Raw genomic sequence first — 24695 nt, forward strand, 5'->3', positions numbered from 1 at the left:
ATGCCACTACACTGTGTTGATTGAAGAGCTGTCTGAGAACTGATATCGATGGCACAGCTAGAGGCATCTTTTATAGTGCCTCTTTAAGGAAGTGGAAAACGAAAGGAAAAGTGTTCCACCAAGGACTAACAACCGAAAACAGCAACCGTGTCGTCGTCATTATAAAAGCAGACGATCCGGCGGTCAAACGATCACAGTTCGCTTGCAGCTCTTTTCGCGATCGAAACCAATCAATCGAGACACACAACTGTAAAAATGAAGGTGAGTTGATAACGGAGTGTGGGAACTCTTCGATTGATAATAATACGATACGATCCCATGTTGATCTTCGCTTTTTAGGGATTCATCGCGATCGCTGTGCTGGCTCTGGCCACTGTCTCCAAGGGATCCTATCTGCCAGCAGTACAGACAGTCCTCCCGTATTCCTACAACTCGGGGCTGTATGGTCTGAACACCTATGATGGTCTGGGTCACTACTCGTCCCTTGCAGGACTTGGATACTCGTCCGTCCTGGATCATGGCCTGTCGTACCCGTACTCGACTGCTCTTCCGTATGCTGGCTATAACAATGGTCTGTATGGAGGATACTATGGACCAAAGTACGCTCCGACCGTCGTCCAGGCCAACGTGAACACTCTGCAGACGGTCAACCCATGGGGTCTGCATGGAGGATACTACGGTTCGAAGTATGCCCCGACTGTTGTCCAGGCTAACCTGAACACTCTGAAGTCGGTCAACTCGCTGGGACTGTATGGAGGATATGGACTCGGCCATGGATACGGCTATGGATACAACAACTACCTGCCAGTTGAGGCTCATGCTGCCAAGTACGTTGCTGCCAACCCGGGAGCCGTGCATGTGGCTCCTCTGCCAGGACACCTCGTCAACCAGAAGGCGATCGTGGCATAATTGACTGTGATAAATGATCTGTTGAGTGGCTGTAAATACTTGATTGAAGACCCAAATAAAGCAAATCCATCAAAACTATTCTTTGAGTAACATTGTTTAACAAATTAGATTGTTCTTCTCATCTATCATAATATCCTAAACCAAAAACTTATTATTTCAAGGACTCACAGGTAGCTTAACAAGCCCACGTTTATTGTATCAAAGATGATAGTTTCATTTTGACTTAGCAAGCTCACACATAAGAAAGAAAGCATCCCAGCACTATGAACACTAATTTCGAGAGGACTTTACAGAGTTCCAGGAGCTGGCTCAATGTTCAACGACTGCTGGTTGACGGCGTGTCCGGCCAAAGGAGCCTCATGAACAGCGCCACGGTTGGCAGCAACGTAGCGAGCCTCCTTCTGGGCCACCACGGCAACGGCAGGCTGAGCAACGACAGCAGCAGCTGGAGCCACGGCTACTGGAGCAGCGTTAACGACTTCCGAATCGGCGTAGAATGTCGGAGCAGAGTATGCAACTGGACCTACTGATGCGACACGAGCATAGGACACAGCTGGGACGGCATGGGAGACGGTTTGCGCAGCATATGAGTAGGTCGGATAAGAGGCAACAGCCGGAGCAGCATAGGTCAGAGGAGCCGGAACAACGTATTTCGGAGCCACGTTCTGCTGGACGACAGTCGTTTCCGGGGCAGTGTACACTACCGGAACTGGAACGACACCGCACTCAGCGACAACGGCCAGAGCCACCATGACTACAGCTGCGATGCACTGCGAGAATAAGATAATTTGAGTCAAAGGATCGAACCTAGCTTGAGCCTCCGAAACTCGATCTTTTTACCTTCATGATTGCTGGTTGGAGATGTGGAGAGGTCACTGATGTGTGATCGTACTAGAGATCGTTCTGATTCTGATTTATGCTAGCGCAGAAGCGATCTTTTATATCAACGAAACTAGCTGACGATCAGGCATCCAAATCAAAGTGATTGTACGAACTAAGCTCCCAAAAAGTGGCAAAAAATGTAGCGAATGCCATTCTAACCGAAGCGTAGCACAAAGAGAATGAATAAACTCAACGAACGTCATATGCATACGTCATGAATCGGAGCCGGTTTATTAAAACAACATTATTTACATCTACAGCACGTATTTGGCAACTGGAGCGGACGAAAGATACTTGTTGTATCCCAGTCCGTATCCGCCGTAGCTCAACAGACTGTCATCGACGACTTTGGAGGCGACAACCGGGGCGACGAGCTTGTTATATCCTAGACCGTATCCATGCGAAAGGACCGGAGCGACGAGCTTGTTGTATCCCAGGCCATAGCTGTTATCGACGACCTTAGTGGCTACAACAGGAGCGACGTACTTGTTGTATCCCAGGCCATAGCTGTTATCGACGACCTTAGTGGCCACAACAGGAGCGACGAGCTTGTTGTATCCCAGTCCGTAGCTGTTATCGACGACCTTCGTGGCCAGCACCGGAGCAACCGATGGGTATTCGACCACTTTCTTCACTGCAGGATAGGAACCATACCACGAGGGATAGGAGTACTTGTCGACGACTGCTGGAAGATCGTACGAAGATCCAACGACCACCTTGGACAGTGGGAGTCCCGTGCCATATCCGGAGTACGAGAGGACATCATCGTACGGCAGGTAAGACGCCTCAGAGGCAGCGATGAAGGCAAGTGCCATGATTGCGACGAAGAACTGAAAAAGTGGAAGAAAACCGTTATGAAAAGCGATCGTCGTTTGCTTAAATGAACCGTGTACCTTCATTTTGATGATTTTTGGTGGAATGCCACTACACTGTGTTGATTGAAGAGCTGTCTGAGAACTGATATCGACGACACAGCTTGAGGCATCTTTTATAGTGCCTCTTTACGGAAGTGGAAAACGAAAGGAAAAGTGTTCCACCAAGGACTAACAACCGAAAACAGCAACCGTGTCGTCGTCATTATAAAAGCAGACGATCCGGCGGTCAAACGATCACAGTTCGCTTGCAGCTCTTTTCGCGATCGAAGCCAATCAATCGAGGCACTCAACTGTAAAAATGAAGGTGAGTTGATAACGGAGTGTGGGAACTCTTCGATTGATAATAATACGATACGATCGCATGTTGATCTTCGCTTTCTAGGGATTCATCGCGATCGCCGTCCTAGCTCTGGCCACTGTCTCCAACGGATCTTACCTGCCAGCAGTGCAGACAGTTCTCCCGTATTCCTACAACTCGGGACTGTATGGTCTGAACGCCTATGATGGTTTGGGTCACTACTCGTCCCTTGCAGGACTAGGATACTCGTCCGTTCTGGATCATGGCCTGTCGTACCCGTACTCGACCGCTCTTCCATACGCTGGCTATAACAATGGTCTATATGGAGGATACTATGGATCAAAGTACGCTCCGACCGTCGTCCAGGCCAACGTGAACACTCTGCAGACGGTTAACCCATGGGGTCTGCATGGAGGATACTACGGATCGAAGTATGCCCCAACTGTTGTCCAGGCTAACGTGAACACTCTGAAGTCGGTCAACTCGCTGGGACTGTATGGAGGATATGGACTGGGTCATGCATACGGACTCGGCCATGGATACGGCTATGGATACAACAACTACCTGCCAGTTGAGGCTCATGCTGCCAAGTACGTTGCTGCCAACCCGGGAGCCGTCCATGTAGCTCCTCTGCCAGGACACCTCGTCAACCAGAAGGCGATCGTAGCTTGATTTGTTCACAGCACAGAAGAAATGTGTAAATAAATTGCCTGGAACATTTTTTATCAAAACAAATGTTTTGTTTATACGGATATTATTTTAAAAAGTTTTGTTTATTGTTCTATAAATTCTTGCATGGCAGCATTTTTGACTGCATTTCCTTTAAGCATCAATTCTGATTAACATTTCTAATAATTCTTCTTGCCTACTAAACGGTCATTTGCATGACTGATCATCAGGCTACATGAAAAATGTTGGCTTCATTGAAAAATTTAGAAACGGTTTAGTCATATTGGTACCTTATGGAATATTGAAGAAGCGATTTAATTATATAGATCCCTTTGAGCTTGGCACTCCAAGGAGTCGATTAGTAATATTCAAGGATGATATGCGTCAAGATATAATGTTATTGTTATTTATTTAATAACGGCCTGGCCGTATTCAGAAATTATGCATTAAAATATAATCGTTCAGAATCACAAATCTATAGCTTCATTCATCTCATGAAAAAAAAAATGATTGTACAATATTAAACAAATTAAAATCAATGGATTAGAAAACAAATGTTAAAAATACTTATAAAAAAAACGGTAATTTAATGGTAAAAAGTAATTTTTCTTGATGTTTTATAAAAAAAATTAATGGCCATATTATTGAATTTGACAGAAACGCAGCTCTAAATCTTAAAAATGATTAATTTACTCCACCAACAAATCTATAAACTATCCACCAAAAAATCAGAACATAGTAAATTATAATATATCAATTGATATCGATTCATTCTAATAACACTGTCAAACATACTTATACTAAATAACCATAATAAACGATAATTAAATGCTAAAGCTAGCAGTGTTGATCTATCAAAGGGCTCCTACATACAAAAAAAAACAATAAATTCAACTTATACAAATGTTCATTCTTTCTAAGTTAAATCTATAATACAAAATATTTCAACATGATCATTTATTTTCGGGCATAATTAATTCGTGCATTTTGACTAGTATACAAAATCAATTTTAAACTTCTATGCCACGATCGCCTTCTGGTTGACGAGGTGTCCTGGCAGAGGAGCCACATGCACGGCTCCCGGGTTGGCAGCAACGTACTTGGCAGCATGAGCCTCAACTGGCAGGTAGTTGTTGTATCCATAGCCGTATCCATGGCCGAGTCCATATCCTCCATACAGTCCCAGCGAGTTGACCGACTTCAGAGTGTTCACGTTAGCCTGGACAACAGTCGGGGCATACTTCGAACCGTAGTATCCTCCATGCAGACCCCATGGGTTGACCGTCTGCAGAGTGTTCACGTTGGCCTGGACGACGGTCGGAGCGTACTTTGGTCCATAGTATCCTCCATACAGACCATTGTTATAGCCAGCATACGGAAGAGCGGTCGAGTACGGGTACGACAGTCCATGGTCCAAGACGGACGAATATCCAAGTCCTGCAAGGGACGAGTAGTGACCCAGACCATCATAGGCGTTCAGACCATACAGTCCCGAGTTGTAGGAATACGGGAGGACTGTCTGTACTGCTGGCAGATAGGATCCCTTGGAGACAGTGGCCAGAGCCAGCACAGCGATCGCGATGAATCCCTAGAAAGCGAAGATCAACAAGTGATCGTATTGTATTATTATTAATCGAAGATTTCCCACACTCCGTTATCAACTCACCTTCATTTTTACAGTTGAATGCCTCGATTGATTGGCTTCGATCGCGAAAAGAGCTGCAAGCGAACTGTGATCGTGTGACCGCCGGATCGTCTGCTTTTATAATGACGACGACACGGTTGCTGTTTTCGGTTGTTAGTCCTTGGTGGAACACTTTTCCTTTCGTTTTCCACTTCCTTAAAGAGGCACTATAAAAGATGCCTCTAGCTGTGCCATCGATATCAGTTCTCAGACAGCTCTTCAATCAACACAGTGCAGTCGTATTCCACCAAAAATCATCAAAATGAAGGTACACGGTTCATTTAAGCAAACGACGATCGCTTTTCATAACGTTTTTCTTCTCCTTTTTCAGTTCTTCGTCGCAATCATGGCGCTTGCCTTCATCGCTGCCTCTGAGGCGTCTTACCTGCCGTACGATGATGTCCTTTCGTACTCCGGATATGGCACGGGACTCCCACTGTCCAAGGTGGTCGTTGGATCTTCGTACGATCTTCCAGCAGTCGTCGACAAGTACTCCTATCCCTCGTGGTATGGTTCCTATCCTGCAGTGAAGAAAGTGGTCGAATACCCATCGGTTGCTCCGGTGCTGGCCACGAAGGTCGTCGATAACAGCTACGGACTGGGATACAACAAGCTCGTCGCTCCTGTTGTGGCCACTAAGGTCGTTGATAACAGCTATGGCCTGGGATACAACAAGCTCGTCGCTCCGGTCCTTTCGCATGGATACGGTCTAGGATATAACAAGCTCGTCGCCCCGGTTGTAGCCTCCAAAGTCGTCGATGACAGTCTGTTGAGCTACGGCGGATACGGACTGGGATACAACAAGTATCTTTCGTCCGCTCCAGTTGCCAAATACGTGCTGTAGATGTAAATAATGTTGTTTTAATAAACCGGCTCCGATTCATGACGTATGCATATGACGTTCGTTGAGTTTATTCATTCTCTTTGTGCTACGCTTCGGTTAGAATGGCATTCGCTACATTTTTTGCCACTTTTTGGGAGCTTAGTTCGTACAATCACTTTGATTTGGATGCCTGATCGTCAGCTAGTTTCGTTGATATAAAAGATCGCTTCTGCGCTAGCATAAATCAGAATCAGAACGATCTCTAGTACGATCACACATCAGTGACCTCTCCACATCTCCAACCAGCAATCATGAAGGTAAAACGATCAAGTTTCGGAAGCTCAAACTAGGTTCGATCCTTTGACTCAAATTATCTTCTTCTCGCAGTGCATCGCAGCTGTAGTCATGGTGGCTCTGGCCGTTGTCGCTGAGTGCGGCGTCGTTCCAGTTCCAGTAGTGTACACTGCCCCGGAAACGACTGTCGTCCAGCAGAACGTGGCTCCGAAATACGTTGTTCCGGCTCCTCTGACCTATGCTGCTCCGGCTGTTGCCTCTTATCCGACCTACTCATATGCTGCGCAAACCGTCTCCCATGCCGTCCCAGCTGTGTCCTATGCCCGTGTCGCATCAGTAGCTCCAGTTGCATACTCTGCTCCGACATTCTACGCCGATTCGGAAGTCGTCAACGCTGCTCCAGTAGCCGTGGCTCCAGCTGCTGCTGTCGTTGCTCAGCCTGCCGTTGCCGTGGTGGCCCAGAAGGAGGCTCGCTACGTTGCTGCCAACCGTGGCGCTGTTCATGAGGCTCCTTTGGCCGGTCACGCCGTCAACCAGCAGTCGTTGAACATTGAGCCAGCTCCTGGAACTCTGTAAAGTCGTCTCGAAATTAGTGTTCATAGTGCTGGGATGCTTTCTTTCTTTTGTGTGAGCTTGCTAAGTCAAAATGAAACTATCCTTTTTGATACAATAAACGTGGGTTTGTTAAACTACCTGTGAGTCCTTGAAATAATAAGTTTTTGGTTTAGGATATTATGATAGATGAGAAGAACAATCTTATTTTTAAAACAATGTTACTCAAAGAATAGTTTTGATGGATTTGCTTTATTTGGGTCTTCAATCAAGTATTTACAGCCACTCAACAGATCATTTATCACAGTCAATTATGCCACGATCGCCTTCTGGTTGACGAGGTGTCCTGGCAGAGGAGCAACATGCACGGCTCCCGGGTTGGCAGCAACATACTTGGCAGTATGAGCCTCAACTGGCAGGTAGTTGTTGTATCCATAGCCGTATCCATGGCCGAGTCCGTATCCTCCATACAGTCCCAGCGAGTTGACCGACTTCAGAGTGTTCACGTTAGCCTGGACAACAGTCGGGGCATACTTCGATCCGTAGTATCCTCCATGCAGACCCCATGGGTTAACCGTCTGCAGAGTGTTCACGTTGGCCTGGACGACGGTCGGAGCGTACTTTGATCCATAGTATCCTCCATATAGACCATTGTTATAGCCAGCGTATGGAAGAGTGGTCGAGTACGGGTACGATAGTCCATGGTCCAGGAAGGAAGAGTATCCAAGTCCTGCAAGGGACGAGTAGTGACCCAGACCATCATAGGTGTTCAGACCATACAGTCCCGAGTTGTAGGAGTACGGGAGGACTGTCTGCACTGCTGGCAGGTAAGATCCGTTGGAGACAGTGGCTAGAGCCAGGACAGCGATCGCGATGAAACCCTGTGGGAAAATTCTTCTATTATTTGTTCACTTGAGCCAATTTTTGTGCTGCATTGTTACCTTCATTTTTCAGTAGGAAAACTGCTGCAGCGTTGGACGAACAATGTTACACTGATGAAAAATCTTTACATTGTTGCTCTTTTTATACCATTTACGAAAGAAGTAAAGCTATGATAGGCAACCTTGGCTTATGAAGACCGAAAAATGAGACACTAGCCACCGGACATTGGGCCGGAAAAAATTTCGCGATCAATGCCAAAAATGTACGCCCCCAATCAATTAAACGGGCGAATGGATTATCAATGGAACATCGATTGAAACATCGTTAAGTCACGAAAGATGGTGTTTAACTTTTTTATACCACTACTGGTCATTGAGGTGTGATGGAAGGAAAATTTGTAAGGGGACATAAACCAATGACCATGAAAAATTCAGTATAAAATGGCAAACCAAATCAGACATTCCTCACAGTTTACTTGAAAGAGCACTAGAGTCCAGCCATTTCTTTAATAACAAAAAAATAATTTGTGCAATATGAAGGTAGTAATTACTAGAAGTTTAAGACAATAATTTACGTTTAATAGCATCGAAAATTCAGCACGAATACAATTAAAAATTAAAAATTTCACATATGTTCAAACAGGGATTCATCGCGATCGCTGTCCTGGCTCTGGCCACTGTCTCCAACGGATCTTATCTGCCAGCAGTACAGACAGTCCTCCCGTATTCCTACAACTCGGGACTGTATGGTCTAAACACCTATGATGGTTTGGGTCACTACTCGTCCCTTGCAGGACTTGGATACTCGTCCGTCCTGGACCATGGACTGTCGTACCCGTACTCGACCGCTCTTCCATACGCTGGCTATAACAATGGTCTGTATGGAGGATACTATGGATCGAAGTACGCTCCAACCGTCGTCCAGGCCAACGTGAACACTCTGCAGACGGTTAACCCATGGGGTCTGCATGGAGGATACTACGGATCGAAGTATGCCCCGACTGTTGTCCAGGCTAACGTGAACACTCTGAAGTCGGTCAACTCGCTGGGACTGTATGGAGGATATGGACTGGGTCATGCATACGGACTCGGCCATGGATACGGCTACGGATACAACAACTACCTGCCAGTTGAGGCTCATGCTGCCAAGTACGTTGCTGCCAACCCAGGAGCCGTGCATGTGGCGCCCCTTCCCGGTCACATCGTTAATCAAAAGTCGATCGTTGCCTAAACATAAATAAACCCCGCCAAACTTGCACACACGCTTTTAAAACATAATTTGCTTATGCTTTTCCTTTCGTTTACGTTTTTCTCCACGCCAACCGGTTCACACCCGCAGAGGCTCGTTCCACCGTTTCATTTAAAACCGGCTCGAACCGGTTTGCCGGTCAGTAATTTCGATTGATCAAAATGCGGAAAAATGTGCTCGCCAGAGTGCCGGGGAATTTCGATCGCAACATCTTGTAACTCGAATCATTTGGGTGGTGGAGGGTTAACGGGGACGAAGAATTGGTTCATTTCGCGTCTTCGAAGCACGGATCGCAATCCAGATCGAATCGATTCCCGATCAGACCACGCGAGGGTGGAGCCAGCTTGGACTGCCCATATATGTGCTAGGCGTGCCGTGATCTAGGTGCGATCGTTTTGGCAATCGTTGCGAAACCAAAAACCTACTAAAGCCGTCTGGCCAGCGTATCGTTCTTACGTCTAGAGCCTTTGTGCGTTGGCAGGTTCTCTCAGCTGGCCGGATCAGAGCAGGAAATGGACCGCAAAGCGTCACAAAGCGAAGCACGCAGTGAAGGGATGCGAAAGAAAGACTACGAGAACCGCGAACCCGGCCAACGAGGGCCAGCGAGCCGGTTCGACCTTGAGATTGTTATTGTGTGATCGATTTATTTGAGCGTGACTCCTTTTTCGCTTCTTTTCGTGTGCCATTTTTTACCCTCCGCGTTCGTTAAAACCAGTTACCCCCATGATTGACATCTTATATTTTTGTGTCGAGATTTCATCCCTCTTAGTACGCATCTTCTGAGGGTTGGTAATTGGTGCTGCGTGTGTCGGGGGCACGAAAGATCAACCACGCCCCTGGCCCTCTCGGTGGTAAAGAGATTTGGAAAAAAAAAACAGACCAACAGAACGCCGGTTGGACCGGTTCCAGCAGGAGCTTTCCGGTTTGCGAAGGGGCTCGTTGGGTTCAATCGAAAGCGGTAATGTTGGGATCGGCGCCATGGAGACGCTTTTGTAATCCAATTAGGAGGGCTTAATTGCCCTGGGCTTAGGGTTGACCACGACGAAGTGCTAGCGTGGGCGAGCGGTTAAGCAATTTAGATTATGCCTTTTTGTATGGAGTTGATTTGATCGGTGTTTGGGGACGTGATGCATAATTGGGGTGGTTAATTTTAGATATTTTTGCGATTTAAAATGAGTTCGCAACAAAAGGTTTGAATCGAGCGGTATTATCTCTGCAGGGTGCTGTACAACATCGACTAGTATAAGGGTGGAAAAGGAAGCACATAGCTCGTATATCATGAGATGAAATTAGATAATTTCGAAATCTCAATATATATTTTTTATTTTTATTAAGCCTAGGGCTTCAAGTATGAAGGTGTTTAAAACACATATGATCGTTTGACGATCAAGTTTCTGCTTACTTTTCCTTTCTTTTTGGCAACACATCCGGTATTGTTATTATATGAACATTTGTTTTGTTTCAAAAATGCATCTTTTAGGCAAGAACAAACCTTGGAACAGACGTAAACGATCACCACATTTGGAAAGGCCGAAAACTCATGCCGTAAACCCGACAGTATAAGAAAGCGATCGAGCTAGCTAATAGTGCGTGGAGCTGGCTTAGCTCTCATCCAAAGTATAAATTACGATTTCGCACACTGCACAAAAACGGCCATGGTTGTGTGCTTCCCTCCCCCAAACCACCGCAAGCGAAAGCCCAATGTCATCAAACGAAAGCCACAGCGTACACGGCGTGATCCTTGCAACAATCCAATCTATTTCAAACGCGCATTCTCATAGCAAAAAAAAAAGGTTAACCAAACTTCATCCAAAGATCCACCATTTACAGCGTTCCGGGTGCCGGTTCGATGTTGAGCGACTTCTGGTTGATGGCGTGTCCGACCAGGGGAGCCTCATGGACAGCTCCACGGGTAGCCGCGACATAGGTGGCCTCCTTCTGGACCGGGGCGTACACGGTCGGGACGTAAGCGGCCTGGTTGTAGGCATAGGCGGTCGGAGCAGCGTAGGCCACCGATCCGTGGGCAGCGTAGGTGATGGCCGGGGCGGCAGCATAGGTGGCATAGGGGGCGACAACCGGGGCAGAGTAGGCCGTGACGTACTTGGGCACGACGTTCTGCTGGACGACGGTCGACGTCGGGACGCTGTACACCGACGGGATGGCGTTGTATGCCGACGGGACGACAATGCCAGCCTGGACGGTGGCGGCCAAAGCGACCATGACTACAGCTGCGATGCACTGTAAAAAGGACGATTCAAGTTGACGGTTAGAATTTAAGGATGATGGTAAGGAGCTAGGATGAAAAGGAGCTAGCGCGATAAGGAGCTAGGATGAAAAGGAGCTAGGGCGATAACGAGCTCTCTTATCAGGTGTCTATCACCAGTGACTCACCTTCATGATGCTTGTTTGTGTGGACGTTGGTAATTCCGCTGGAAGGCGAGGGATGTACGTTGTTCTGAGAACGGCTTCGGTATGACTTCCATCTGCAGACTGAGCACTATTTATATGTCACGCCCCATCACAAGTGATCACCCGGCCGGTTGATTGATCGTGGTCCACCAAATCTGCCAAGCAAATCCCCGCCCAAAGGGGGCCAAAGTTTTTTGGTTCATTTTTTGTTGTTCTCACTCTGGAAGCAACTCCGCCGGAACCGGCGAAAGGAAAAGTCAGTCCCAAGAGATCGTTGCGGTTAGAAGAAGAAACAGACCAACAAAAAAGAAAAAAACATCCAGCAAGAATTACACTACACATCGTTCTGGGCGGTTGAATACGTGCTATTTATGCTTCTGCTTGTCGTCGAATTAGTTTTATTCCTTCGCCAAATTCTCGTCCCAACGTCGGCCCCGGAGTGACCACACTTCCTGAAGAACGGCCAAAAGGGAATGTAATTCTAAACCGGTACAACCTGTACTAGCTTTTGGTTACCGTGTGAGGGGTGTGCATGTCGAGACGAATTGTCGAGTCAAAAAAAAATTTAGAACCCAACGAAATTAAAAGTAAAGCAACCGTAACGCTTTGTGGTGTGGTACGATAATTTTAGCCGGTATTAGCCAACGCGATATTCGTATTACCAAATCAGACGCTTGGGTGGTGCACGACGAGAGACGCTTCGATCGGCTGGTGCCATGAGTTTTTTTTGCTCCTCGGTTGATCCTGTATGATTTAAGCTTTTGTTTTGCAATTTAACATGTCACTTGCCAAAAATGGCTGGTTGGCATTCCGAACAGGATAGTTGTAGTACCGGTTTGAAGCGTTAAGGCAAAGTTGCTTGTTAATAATAGCACGAAAAAAGGAAACACTACGATTGAAATAATTGAGGGAAATTAATATTGATATTATTTATTAGAATTCAAGCGATATTGAAGCCACACACTAATTGGTTTGCATTCAGTTTGCATTTCCTTTTATGACAACCCAAGGTTTTTTGGTTGAACTCAGAAACTTTGGCTGGATACATTTATGTAAAGAATGCGGTAGCACAGTTATATTCCAGCAGTTAAACACATTCCACAGTAGTGTTACTTAAATTCCAGCAACAAATTATGTGAGCTTTAATCTCACTAACCTCATATGTATATAAGATTCTCAATACTGTCCCTTATGATTTTTGAAACGTGAAAATTGATCAAATCATTGATCTGTTACAAAAAAAAAGATTTTATAAGACGCATGGTCCATCGATATGAAAGACGTTTTTTTATAGATTTAATATCATTATCGTTTTGAGTGCAACACGATATGAAAATCTGTTCATATGGCGGATGCTTAAATTTATGTTTTTTGTTATACAAAATGGGTGATAAAGAAGTATTGAATTTAATTCTTCACAATGTCACACAATCAAATAAAATAATTTGATATAGCTTTGCGATCTGAAATAGCATATAAAAATTGTCCAATATTTTCTAGAGGAGAGAACGAATCGAATAAAAACAAAACACACTTGCGTAGATTACAGTATCACAACGAGCTTTTTATTCGCAGCTTTCAAACGGTTTGTGGTCACTTGCCAACGATGCCTAGGATTCACAGAGTGCCCGGAGCCGGGGCCAGGTTCAGCGACTGCTGGTTAACGACGTGTCCTGGCAGAGGAGCCTCATGGACAGCACCACGATTGGCGGCCAAATAGCGAGCTTCCTTTGGGGCCACGGCCACCACCGCCGGCTGGTAGGCGTACGATGGCTCGACGTACGCGACTGGGGCCTGGTAAGCGTAGTTCCATGGAGATACAATTCTGGCGTATGAATTGTCCTGTACCCAGCTTCCGATGGGGGCCGGCGCCAGATAAGGCAGAGCCGCCCCATTACCCCAGTAGCTCACGGACGATCCCTGGACGGCAACGGCGAGCGTCATCATGACTACAGCTGCGATGCACTGGGGCGGGAAAATTCGGTGTTAAAGTTAATCCTGATCCTCATCCTACCAGGAGCTTGCTTCGGTGCAGTCCTTCTTACCTTCATGATTGTTTGAGTTGTTGGCTCGCGGTTGCGTTGTACCTGAGTGCTGGGGTTGATCTGATGTCGTTTCAGCGAGTTCGAGTGCTTTTTATAAGACTCTCGATTCATTCTCGAACTCACCCCCTTTTGGCCAATGACCCTGGGGGGACTCACAGGCGCGTGTACGCACACGACCTACCGTTCGCTATCGTGCGCGATTATTCTCTCATTTCCCACTCCTTGCAAAAGCTCGCGTCGCGCTACCGAACCATGGCATTCGTCGTCGGTGGTACTTTTGCCGGAAATCACCTCCAATGTTGGTAATGCGTTCGTGGAATCGATGGCAAAAATATGTCAACCATTCCGCGATCACCCACACTGGTGCCACTAGTGGGCGAGAGAGAATTGTAACAAAACACCAGCGATGCACGGGCGGGTGCATCGGATGCGGTTGAGCGCATCGGCTATTGCAAAGGTCTTGCACTTTCCTTGAGCAAACTCCGTGAACTGGCTATCGATATCAGGTCGATCGACGAGAATGGAGAGATTTTACGGACTGAAATGAATATTATATTTTATACAATAAATAAAATGAGTGTGATCCTTTAATAAGTTGTGAGGAAAAAGTAATATTTTTTCAAAAGTTTAGAGCTAGAATCATCTAACTAAATTAGAAGATAAAATATAAAAAATCATTTTTATCATTTATTTGGATTTATCACATATATTAAGACACCATTTCTTTTGGATGAGAAAATTCATAAATATGTTTACTTGCTTTAATAAATTTTGAACTAATGTGTACGATCGTTAGATGCACGATTCAAAAGGTAAAGTCTTATTATATTGCCTTATAGGTATTAGATATTTGAGCCTTGTTCTAAAGTCTCAATCGTTGAGCAATCGAATGTCTGTTCTTCCATGCTTACATTACAACTAAAATTAATCATAACTTTCAGAAGGCATTAACTATAATGCCAACACCAAACGCCAACAATTAACCGTAATAAAAAACCTTTCGACGCTAACGCCAAATAAATGGCTATTAGTTAAAGGTGCTACGCTGTCTCAAAAATCACTTATTCCATCCGGACGCGAAAAATCAAGCTCCTGATCGCCGCCATATCTCGCACCCGATCTACCCCATGCGATCACTATCTCGACATCCGTTTTCGGGCTCGCGAATGTCTCTATTTTGGGCAGCTCGCCTCGGTTTCTCTTTCTCGCTTTCATGTACCAAACGGCCAGTCCCACATCCTGGTGCCGAATGTCATTCGCAACAGCTTGCCATTCGAACGCACTCGGGTTCAAAGTGTACCATGTTGAAGCGTTGATAACTGAAAGGCATGTGCTCGAGGCGAACGTACGAATCGGTGTTCCGACACGGACAAAGAACGCGGAGGCACAATTACCCCTAGCCGCAGGATACATTCCCTATTCCGTTCTGTGAATGGTGTGTTGCGTTTTTTTTTTGGAGCAACACCTTTGGGTGGTGCTGTTTTTTGTTGTGAGGGTGAAGAATTGGATTCAGCCATTGGTTCTAGCCACCGATTGCGCGGTATAAAAGACCCACGCGAGAGTCCTGTCAACATCAAACGTTGGTTGAGTTCTGCCCAGCTCTGAAGCAACCTTCCGCAGTTTTTCCAAAAAACAAAAAAAATCCGTAAACATGAAGGTAGTGCAGGGCCACCAAAGGGTGTCAAAACAGGGGATGCATGTGCCTGTGCGTGTACTAATCGTGAGGGTTTGTCATTTTGCAGTGCATCATCGTTGCAGTCATGGTCGCCCTGGCCGTTGCCGTTGAGGGAAGCGCCTACGCGTCGTACGCCGTCCCGCTGGCCTACTCTGTTCCACAGACCACAGTTGTCCAGCAGAACGTTGCCCCGAAGTACGTCGTGTCGGGTTATGCCACCCCGTACGTGGCCTCACCATATGTGGCCGCTCCGTATGTGGCCTCACCGTACGTGGCCGCTCATGGATACGCCGCAACTGCTGTTCATCCGGTTACCTACGCTGCTCCAGCTGCCACCGTGTATACTCCTCACGTTCAGCATGAGGCTCGTTACGTCGCTGCTAACCGTGGTGCCGTCCATGAGGCTCCTTTGGCCGGACATGCTGTCAACCAGCAATCGCTGAACCTGGCCCCGGCTCCTGGTACGCTGTAAATATGCTCTCTTCATTCCTGTATCTACCTCAATAAACGTGCCCTAAAGCTCACCTGCGGTGTTCTCTCATGTCTGATCGAAGAAGATCATTTCCGAAAAGATGCGATTGTGAAGCTGCTCGAATGCACGTACACGTGCCCGTTCGCCATGACATTGTCCTTTGCTGTTTCCCTTCGCATATCTCACGCGCGGTGTTGGGTTTGCAACTCTGCACGCACTCTGTCTGCAGCCACGTGGATGCATCGATCAACTGCATGCGTTATGTCAGCGGAAAAACCTCGCCCACTCGAAGGTCGCCCACGGTTCCGCCCGGTGACAGATCGGGTAGTACTGGTCGGTTTCTTTCAACCAAGCAATTAATGCAGCGCTCGGGTGGTGGCCCCATGTTCGATGGAGTCTGTAATTACGATTCGTCACCGCATGGTCACCGCCCGAATCAACCGGTTCCAGCGTTCCAACCGAACGACTGCTCGTTGACATTGATCTTGAATTTTGGAACTCACGAACGCGGTTGCGTAGCCACGGTGCGTATGCGTTTCTTCGCGCGTGGGGCGCGAGTTGCGTGGCCCTCGAAAGTGCCTTCCGGCTGTAACGGCATCATGGCACGCGGGAAACTCGTTGTGCAGTGGTACGCCACTGAAACCGTTCCACGTTTGGTTGATTGACTGCTTAAGATTGGTGCTGTGAGGTGGGAAAGGTATTTTGTCTCCCCACTCGATCTGTGCTTTGTGGTGTTCAAGAGTGGTTGTTTCGTTGCGATCGATGAAAAGGGACAATACGTCACCAAACCCACCCGTCAGCTTAATGAGGTGGATTTGAAGGTGGTTGGTTGGGCCGATCGATGTAACGGTCAGCCGTACATAAGTCGTTCAAGGAGGACATGAATAGGTCGCGCTGCATTTGACCGACACCTCCCTTCCAATCGATGGCATTTCGATGGCGATTATTTTATTTTGCACGTTAATTGCAACGGTAGCGCGCTGGCGTGCATTTCCTAGTATCGCTTTTCTCGAGCGCTCGATCGATGTGACGTTCTCGTTAGTGTTTGTAGCTAAATAGCTCGACCGATCAGTGCAGTGGTGGTGTCCCTAATTTGAACAACCTTGCAGGCATTAAAAGTTCAGGAGGTCTTTGTGATGAATTAATGGAAGCTGGATGTTCGTTATGAAATAAAATTAAAAGATTTATTGCAGCATACAAAATGGTTTGAAGCTCGACGTAATATCACAGTTTAGGCAACGATCGCCTTCTGGTTGACGAGGTGTCCTGGCAGAGGAGCCACATGCACGGCTCCCGGGTTGGCAGCAACATACTTGGCAGCATGAGCCTCAACTGGCAGGTAGTTGTTGTATCCGTAACCGTATCCATGGCCGAGTCCGTATCCTCCATACAGTCCCAGCGAGTTGACCGACTTCAAAGTGTTCACATTAGCCTGGACAACAGTCGGGGCATACTTCGATCCGTAGTATCCTCCATGCAGACCCCATGGGTTGACCGTCTGCAGAGTGTTCACGTTGGCCTGGACGACGGTCGGAGCGTACTTTGATCCATAGTATCCTCCATACAGACCATTGTTGTAGCTAGCGTAGGGAAGAGCGGTCGAGTACGGGTACGATAGTCCATGGTCCAGGACGGACGAGTATCCAAGTCCTGCAAGGGACGAGTAGTGACCCAGACCATCATAGGTGTTCAGACCATACAGTCCCGAGTTGTAGGAATACGGGAGGACTGTCTGTACTGCTGGCAGATAGGAGCCCTTGGAGATAGTGGCCAGAGCCAGCACAGCGATCGCGATGAATCCCTAGAAAGCGAAGATTAACATGCGATCGTATCGTATTATCACCGATTGTATACTTCCCACAATCCGTTATCAACTCACCTTCATTTTTACAGTTGAGTGCCTCGATTGATTGGCTTCGATCGCGAAAAGAGCTGCAAGCGAACTGTGATCGTTTGACCACCGGATCGTCTGCTTTTATAATGACGACGACACGGTTGCTGTTTTCGGTTGTTAGTCCTTGGTGGAACACTTTTCCTTTCGTTTTCCACTTCCGTAAAGAGGCACTATAAAAGATGCCGCAAGCTGTGTCGTCGATATCAGTTCTCAGACAGCTCTTCAATCAACACAGTGCAGTCGTATTCCACCAAAAATCATCAAAATGAAGGTACACGGTTCATTTAAACCAACGACGATCGCTTTTCCTAACGTTTTTCTTCGCCTTTTTCAGTTCTTCGTCGCAATCCTGGCGCTTGCCTTCATCGCTGCCTCTGAGGCGTCTTACCTGCCGTACGATGATGTCCTCTCGTACTCCGGATATGGCACTGGACTCCCACTGTCCAAGGTGGTCGTTGGCTCGTCGTACGATCTTCAAGCAGTCGTCGACAAGTACTCCTATCCTTCGTGGTATGGTTCCTATCCTGCAGTGAAGAAAGTGGTCGAATACCCATCGGTTGCTCCGGTGCTGGCCACGAAGGTCGTCGATAACAGCTACGGACTTGGATACAACAAGCTCGTCGCTCCGGTCCTTTCGCATGGCTACGGTCTAGGATATAACAAGCTCGTCGCCCCGGTTGTCGCCTCCAAAGTCGTCGATGACAGTCTGTTGAGCTACGGCGGATACGGACTGGGATACAACAAGTATCTTTCGTCCACTCCAGTTGCCAAATACGTGCTGTAGATGTAAATAATGTTGTTTTAATAAACCGGCTCCGATTCATGACGTATGCATATGACGTTCGTTGAGTTTATTCATTCTCTTTGTGCTTCGCTTCGGTTAGAATGGCATTCGCTACATTTTTTGCCACTTTTTGGAAGCTTAGTTCGTACAATCACTTTGATTTGGATGCCTGATCGTCAGCTAGTTTCGTTGATATAAAAGATCGCTTCTGCGCTAGCATCAATCAGAATCAGAACGATCTCTAGTACGATCACACATCAGTGACCTCTCCACATCTCCAACCAGCAATCATGAAGGTAAAACGATCAAGTTTCGGAAGCTCAAAGTAGGTTCGATCCTTTGACTCAAATTACCTTCTTCTCGCAGTGCATCGCAGCTGTAGTCATGGTGGCTCTAGCCGTTGTCGCTGAGTGCGGCGTCGTTCCAGTTCCGGTAGTGTACACTGCCCCGGAGACGACTGTCGTCCAGCAGAACGTGGCTCCGAAATACGTTGTTCCGGCTCCTCTGACCTATGCTGCTCCGGCTGTTGCCTCTTATCCGACCTACTCATATGCTGCGCAAACCGTCTCCCATGCCGTCCCAGCTGTGTCCTATGCCCGTGTCGCATCAGTAGGTCCAGTTGCATACTCTGCTCCGACATTCTACACCGATTCGGAAGTCGTCAACGCTGCTCCAGTAGCCGTGGCTCCAGCTGCTGCTGTCGTTGCTCAGCCTGCCGTTGCCGTGGTGGCCCAGAAGGAGGCTCGCTACGTTGCTGCCAACCGTGGCGCTGTTCATGAGGCTCCTTTGGCCGGTCACGCCGTCAACCAGCAGTCGTTGAACATTGAGCCAGCTCCTGGAACTCTGTAAAGTCGTCTCGAAATTAGTGTTCATAGTGCTGGGATGCTTTCTTTCTTTTGTGTGAGCTTGCTAAGTCAAAATGAAACTATCCTCTTTGATACAATAAACGTGGGCTTGTTAAGCTACCTGTGAGTCCTTGAAATAATAAGTTTTTGGTTTAGGATATTATGACAGATGAGAAGAACAATCTAATTTGTTAAACAATGTTACTCAAAGAATAGTTTTGATGGTTTTGCTTTATTTGGGTCTTCAATCAAGTATTTACAGCCACTCAACAGATCATTTATCACAGTCAATTATGCCACGATCGCCTTCTGGTTGACGAGGTGTCCTGGCAGAGGAGCAACATGCACGGCTCCCGGGTTGGCAGCAACGTACTTGGCAGCATGAGCCTCAACTGGCAGGTAGTTGTTGTATCCGTAGCCGTATCCATGGCCGAGTCCGTATGCATGACCGAGTCCATAACCTCCATACAGTCCCAGCGAGTTGACCGACTTCAAAGTGTTCACGTTAGCCTGGACAACAGTCGGGGCATACTTCGATCCGTAGTATCCTCCATGCAGACCCCATGGGTTGACCGTCTGCAGAGTGTTTACGTTGGCCTGGACGACGGTCGGAGCGTACTTCGATCCATAGTATCCTCCATACAGACCATTGTTATAGCCAGCGTAGGGAAGAGCGGTCGAGTACGGGTACGATAGTCCATGGTCCAGGACGGACGAGTATCCAAGTCCTGCAAGGGACGAGTAGTGACCCAGACCATCATAGGTGTTCAGACCATATAGTCCCGAATTGTAGGAATACGGGAGGACTGGGTGCACTGCTGGCAGATAAGATCCGTTGGAGATAGAGGCCAGAGCCAGGACAGCGATCGCGATGAATCCCTGTGATGAGTTTTATTGGGTTAAATTATGACTGTTTTTGAACCGTACTAGTGACCTACCTTCATGTTGATGGTGAACTAATACTGTTTGTTGCAGTCAATAGACAGAAACTGTGATGATCGAGCTAGAGTCTGTCGCTTTTATACTTCAAACGTGTCAGCATTTCGATTTTATTTCAAGCGTATTGCCTGCGTAAGGTCAATTTGCAGCTGCGGTAAATCAAGGATAATTTGACAATTCGACTCACTTCATAAAGCTCGAATTTGGTGATATGGGTGTTAAGAGCATCTCGAAGTCCAATACATCATGACAAATACGGCTTGTTTGACGAACCATGAAATCGGAAGCAGCTATAGCAAATAGGCTAGCCTGAACTCTTCTCACCTTCCGCTTTTTAATGACGATCTTATGTCAAGCGTGACGAGATTGTGTCTGCTTTGAACCTTGTATTTAACTTAATATGGTATTTGATTTCACTTTCAATATTTGAAAAATCGCCCAAATCGAGTGAAAAATTCCTCGTTTTCGATTGGTTGATAAAGCCACTCGGTATTTAAGCAACGGATATCTAGCAGCAGACATCAGTTTCAATTGAGCCTTTACCGAGAATACCAGCAAGCTTCCAGCACATTAAACTCCAAACATGAAGGTAAGCTGTACCAAATAGACTAAGAAATCAGAATGATTTATTCGTGTGTTCAACAGTGCATTCTCGCGATCGCCGTCCTGGCTCTAGCCACTGTCTCCAACGGATCCTATCTGCCAGCAGTGCACCCAGTCCTCCCGTATTCCTACAATTCGGGACTATATGGTCTGAACACCTATGATGGTCTGGGTCACTACTCGTCCCTTGCAGGACTTGGATACTCGTCCGTCCTGGACCATGGACTATCGTACCCGTACTCGACCGCTCTTCCCTACGCTGGCTACAACAATGGTCTATATGGAGGATACTATGGATCAAAGTACGCTCCGACCGTCGTCCAGGCCAACGTGAACACTCTGCAGACGGTTAACCCATGGGGTCTGCATGGAGGATACTACGGATCGAAGTATGCCCCAACTGTTGTCCAGGCTAACGTGAACACTCTGAAGTCGGTCAACTCGCTGGGACTGTATGGAGGATATGGACTGGGCCATGGATACGGCTATGGATACAACAACTACCTGCCAGTTGAGGCTCATACTGCCAAGTATGTTGCTGCCAACCCGGGAGCCGTGCATGTTGCTCCTCTGCCAGGACACCTCGTCAACCAGAAGGCGATCGTGGCATAATTGACTGTGATAAATGATCTGTTGAGTGGCTGTAAATACTTGATTGAAGACCCAAATAAAGCATATTCATCAAAACTATTCTTTGAGTAACATTGTTTAACAAATTAGATTGTTCTTCTCATCTATCATAATCTCCTAAACCAAAAACTTATTATTTCAAGGACTCACAGGTAGCTTAACAAACCCACGTTTATTGTATCAAAGAGGATAGTTTCATTTTGACTTAGCAAGCTCACACAAAAGAAAGAAAGCATCCCAGCACTATGAACACTAATTTCGAGACGACTTTACAGAGTTCCAGGAGCTGGCTCAATGTTCAACGACTGCTGGTTGACGGCGTGACCGGCCAAAGGAGCCTCATGAACAGCGCCACGGTTGGCAGCAACGTAGCGAGCCTCCTTCTGGGCCACCACGGCAACGGCAGGCTGAGCAACGATAGCAGCAGCTGGAGCCACGGCTACTGGAGCAGCGTTAACGACTTCCGAATCGGCGTAGAATGTCGGAGCAGAGTATGCAACTGGGGCTACTGATGCGACACGAGCATAGGACACAGCTGGGACGGCATGGGAGACGGTTTGCGCAGCATATGAGTAGGTCGGATAAGAGGCAACAGCCGGAGCAGCATAGGTCAGAGGAGCCGGAACAACGTATTTCGGAACCACGTTCTGCTGGACGACAGTCGTTTCCGGGGCAGTGTACACTACCGGAACTGGAACGACACCGCACTCAGCGACAACGGCCAGAGCCACCATGACTACAGCTGCGATGCACTGCGAGAATAAGATAATTTGAATCAAAGGATCGAACCTAGCTTGAGCTTCCGAAACTCGATCGTTTTACCTTCATGATTGCTGGTTGGAGATGTGGAGAGGTCACTGATGTGTGATCGTACTAGAGATCGTTCTGATTCTGATTGATGCTAGCGCAGAAGCGATCTTTTATATCAACGAAACTAGCTGACGATCAGGCATCCAAATCAAAGTGATTGTACGAACTAAGCTTCCAAAAAGTGGCAAAAAATGTAGCGAATGCCATTCTAACCGAAGCGAAGCACAAAGAGAATGAATAAACTCAACGAACGTCATATGCATACGTCATGAATCGGATCCGGTTTATTAAAACAACATTATTTACATCTACAGCACGTATTTGGCAACTGGAGTGGACGAAAGATACTTGTTGTATCCCAGTCCGTATCCGCCGTAGCTCAACAGACTGTCATCGACGACTTTGGAGGCGACAACCGGGGCGACGAGCTTGTTATATCCTAGACCGTAGCCATGCGAAAGGACCGGAGCGACGAGCTTGTTGTATCCAAGTCCGTAGCTGTTATCAACGACCTTAGTGGCCACAACAGGAGCGACGAGCTTGTTGTATCCCAGTCCGTAGCTGTTATCGACGACCTTCGTGGCCAGCACCGGAGCAACCGATGGGTATTCGACCACTTTCTTCACTGCAGGATAGGAACCATACCACGAGGGATAGGAGTACTTGTCCACGACCGCTGGAAGATCGTACGACGAGCCAACGATCACCTTGGACAGTGGGAGTCCCGTGCCATATCCGGAGTACGAAAGGACATCATCGTACGGCAGGTAAGACGCCTCAGAGGCAGCGATGAAGGCAAGCGCCATGATTGCGAAGAAGAACTGGAAAAGGCGAAGAAAAACGTTAGGAAAAGCGATCGTCGTTGGTTTAGATGAAGCGTTTACCTTCATTTTGATGATTTTTGGATACGACTGCACTGTGTTGATTGAAGAGCTGTCTGAGAACTGATATCGACGACACAGCTTGCGGCATCTTTTATAGTGCCTCTTTACGGAAGTGGAAAACGAAAGGAAAAGTGTTCCACCAAGGACTAACAACCGAAAACAGCAACCGTGTCGTCGTCATTATAAAAGCAGACGATCCGGCGGTCAAACGATCACAGTTCGCTTGCAGCTCTTTTCGCGATCGAAACCAATCAATCGAGGCATTCAACTGTAAAAATGAAGGTGAGTTGATAACGGAGTGTGGGAAGTCTTCGATTGATAATAATGCGATCGCATGTTGATCTTCGCTTTCTAGGGATTCATCGCGATCGCTGTCCTAGCTCTGGCCACTGTCTCCAACGGATCCTATCTGCCAGCAGTGCAGACAGTCCTTCCGTACTCCTACAACTCGGGACTGTATGGCCTGAACACCTATGATGGTCTGGGTCACTACTCGTCCCTTGCAGGACTTGGATACTCTTCCTTCCTGGACCATGGACTATCGTACCCGTACTCGACCACTCTTCCATACGCTGGCTATAACAATGGTCTGTATGGAGGACTCTACGGTTCGAAGTACGCTCCAACTGTCGTCCAGGCCAACGTGAACACTCTGCAGACGGTTAACCCATGGGGTCTGCATGGAGGATACTACGGATCGAAGTATGCCCCGACTGTTGTCCAGGCTAACGTGAACACTCTGAAGTCGGTCAACTCGCTGGGACTGTATGGAGGATACGGACTCGGCCATGGATACGGCTATGGATACAACAATTACCTACCAGTTGAGGCTCATGCTGCCAAGTACGTTGCTGCCAACCCGGGAGCCGTGCATGTGGCTCCTCTGCCAGGACACCTCGTCAACCAGAAATCGATCGTTGCTTAGACAAATTTTCAAAATGATGATGTAAATAAATGGAGCATAGTTTCTGCACAATATTTAAGTTTTTTTTTGTCGAAGGACGTGTTGGCTGAAATTTTATATTCGTATTGTTTTCATCGAACTATGATATTTATTATTTGCTTATTGCATGTTTTATGTTTGCTTATAAACATAGAGATATGTTACTCTTTCTGTTACTTTTTTTTATTTAAAATGACAATAATGTTTTTGTTTTAATTCTACTGTTTTAATCGTTTCCAACCAATAACCGATCGTCGTATTTTTCCCGTCCCTTTACTGTGCTTTTAAATGGTTTCACTGTTCTCCAGCAACAATTGTCTCCCATACCTTCTCTGCGGAAGTTCACCAACGAATTCCTCCCCATGCTCGAATCCTTTGTCTACCTGACCTTACCCAACGTGCTCCAGCGCACCTTCTTCCTCGAAGACCTCGACGTTCGCTACAAAACGAAGCCCCATTTAGCGCTCCACTCTACATGTATGCCGGACAGGGCGGTGAATCGAGACATTAATCTCACAAATACCCACCACGTCGGTGCAACCTGCAATTTGCCCCCAAACGCATAAATGTACGCTGGTAAGGTGCTGGGAAGGAGAACAAGGCGCATGTAGAGCAAAGCCGCCCAGGCACTCAATGTCCTCGGGTC

General features: G+C 47.1%; 3 protein-coding genes and 1 pseudogene across 3 annotated transcripts; 2 read left to right on the plus strand and 2 right to left on the minus strand.

Moving 5' to 3' along the window:
• On the plus strand, positions 1–24031 carry LOC128723848 (uncharacterized). The gene is given in 10 exon segments (XM_053817615.1): positions 1–13; positions 172–209; positions 211–261; positions 340–781; positions 3200–3585; positions 5649–6081; positions 8662–8940; positions 18623–18677; positions 21055–21245; positions 23709–24031. Coding segments are annotated over 10 exon segments (2211 nt in total).
• LOC128723382 (adult cuticle protein 1-like) lies at positions 10941–11599 on the minus strand (annotated as a pseudogene).
• Positions 13103–13617, minus strand: LOC128723384 (adult cuticle protein 1-like). Its single transcript, XM_053817117.1, has 2 exons — positions 13571–13617; positions 13103–13490 (listed from the first exon to the last, which is right to left on the minus strand). The coding sequence occupies exons 1-2, from the start codon at positions 13574–13576 to the stop codon at positions 13143–13145; spliced, it is 354 nt and encodes a 117-aa protein (XP_053673092.1). The 5' UTR covers positions 13577–13617; the 3' UTR covers positions 13103–13142.
• On the plus strand, positions 15204–15717 carry LOC128723383 (adult cuticle protein 1-like). The gene is made up of 2 exons (XM_053817116.1): positions 15204–15227; positions 15313–15717. Exons 1-2 carry the CDS (start codon positions 15222–15224, stop codon positions 15715–15717), a joined length of 411 nt encoding a protein of 136 aa, XP_053673091.1. The 5' UTR covers positions 15204–15221.
• Positions 24032–24695: the final 664 nt, after the last annotated feature.

Source organism: Anopheles nili, chromosome 3 (assembly GCF_943737925.1).
Source record: "Anopheles nili chromosome 3, idAnoNiliSN_F5_01, whole genome shotgun sequence".
NCBI lineage: Eukaryota > Metazoa > Arthropoda > Insecta > Diptera > Culicidae > Anopheles > Anopheles nili.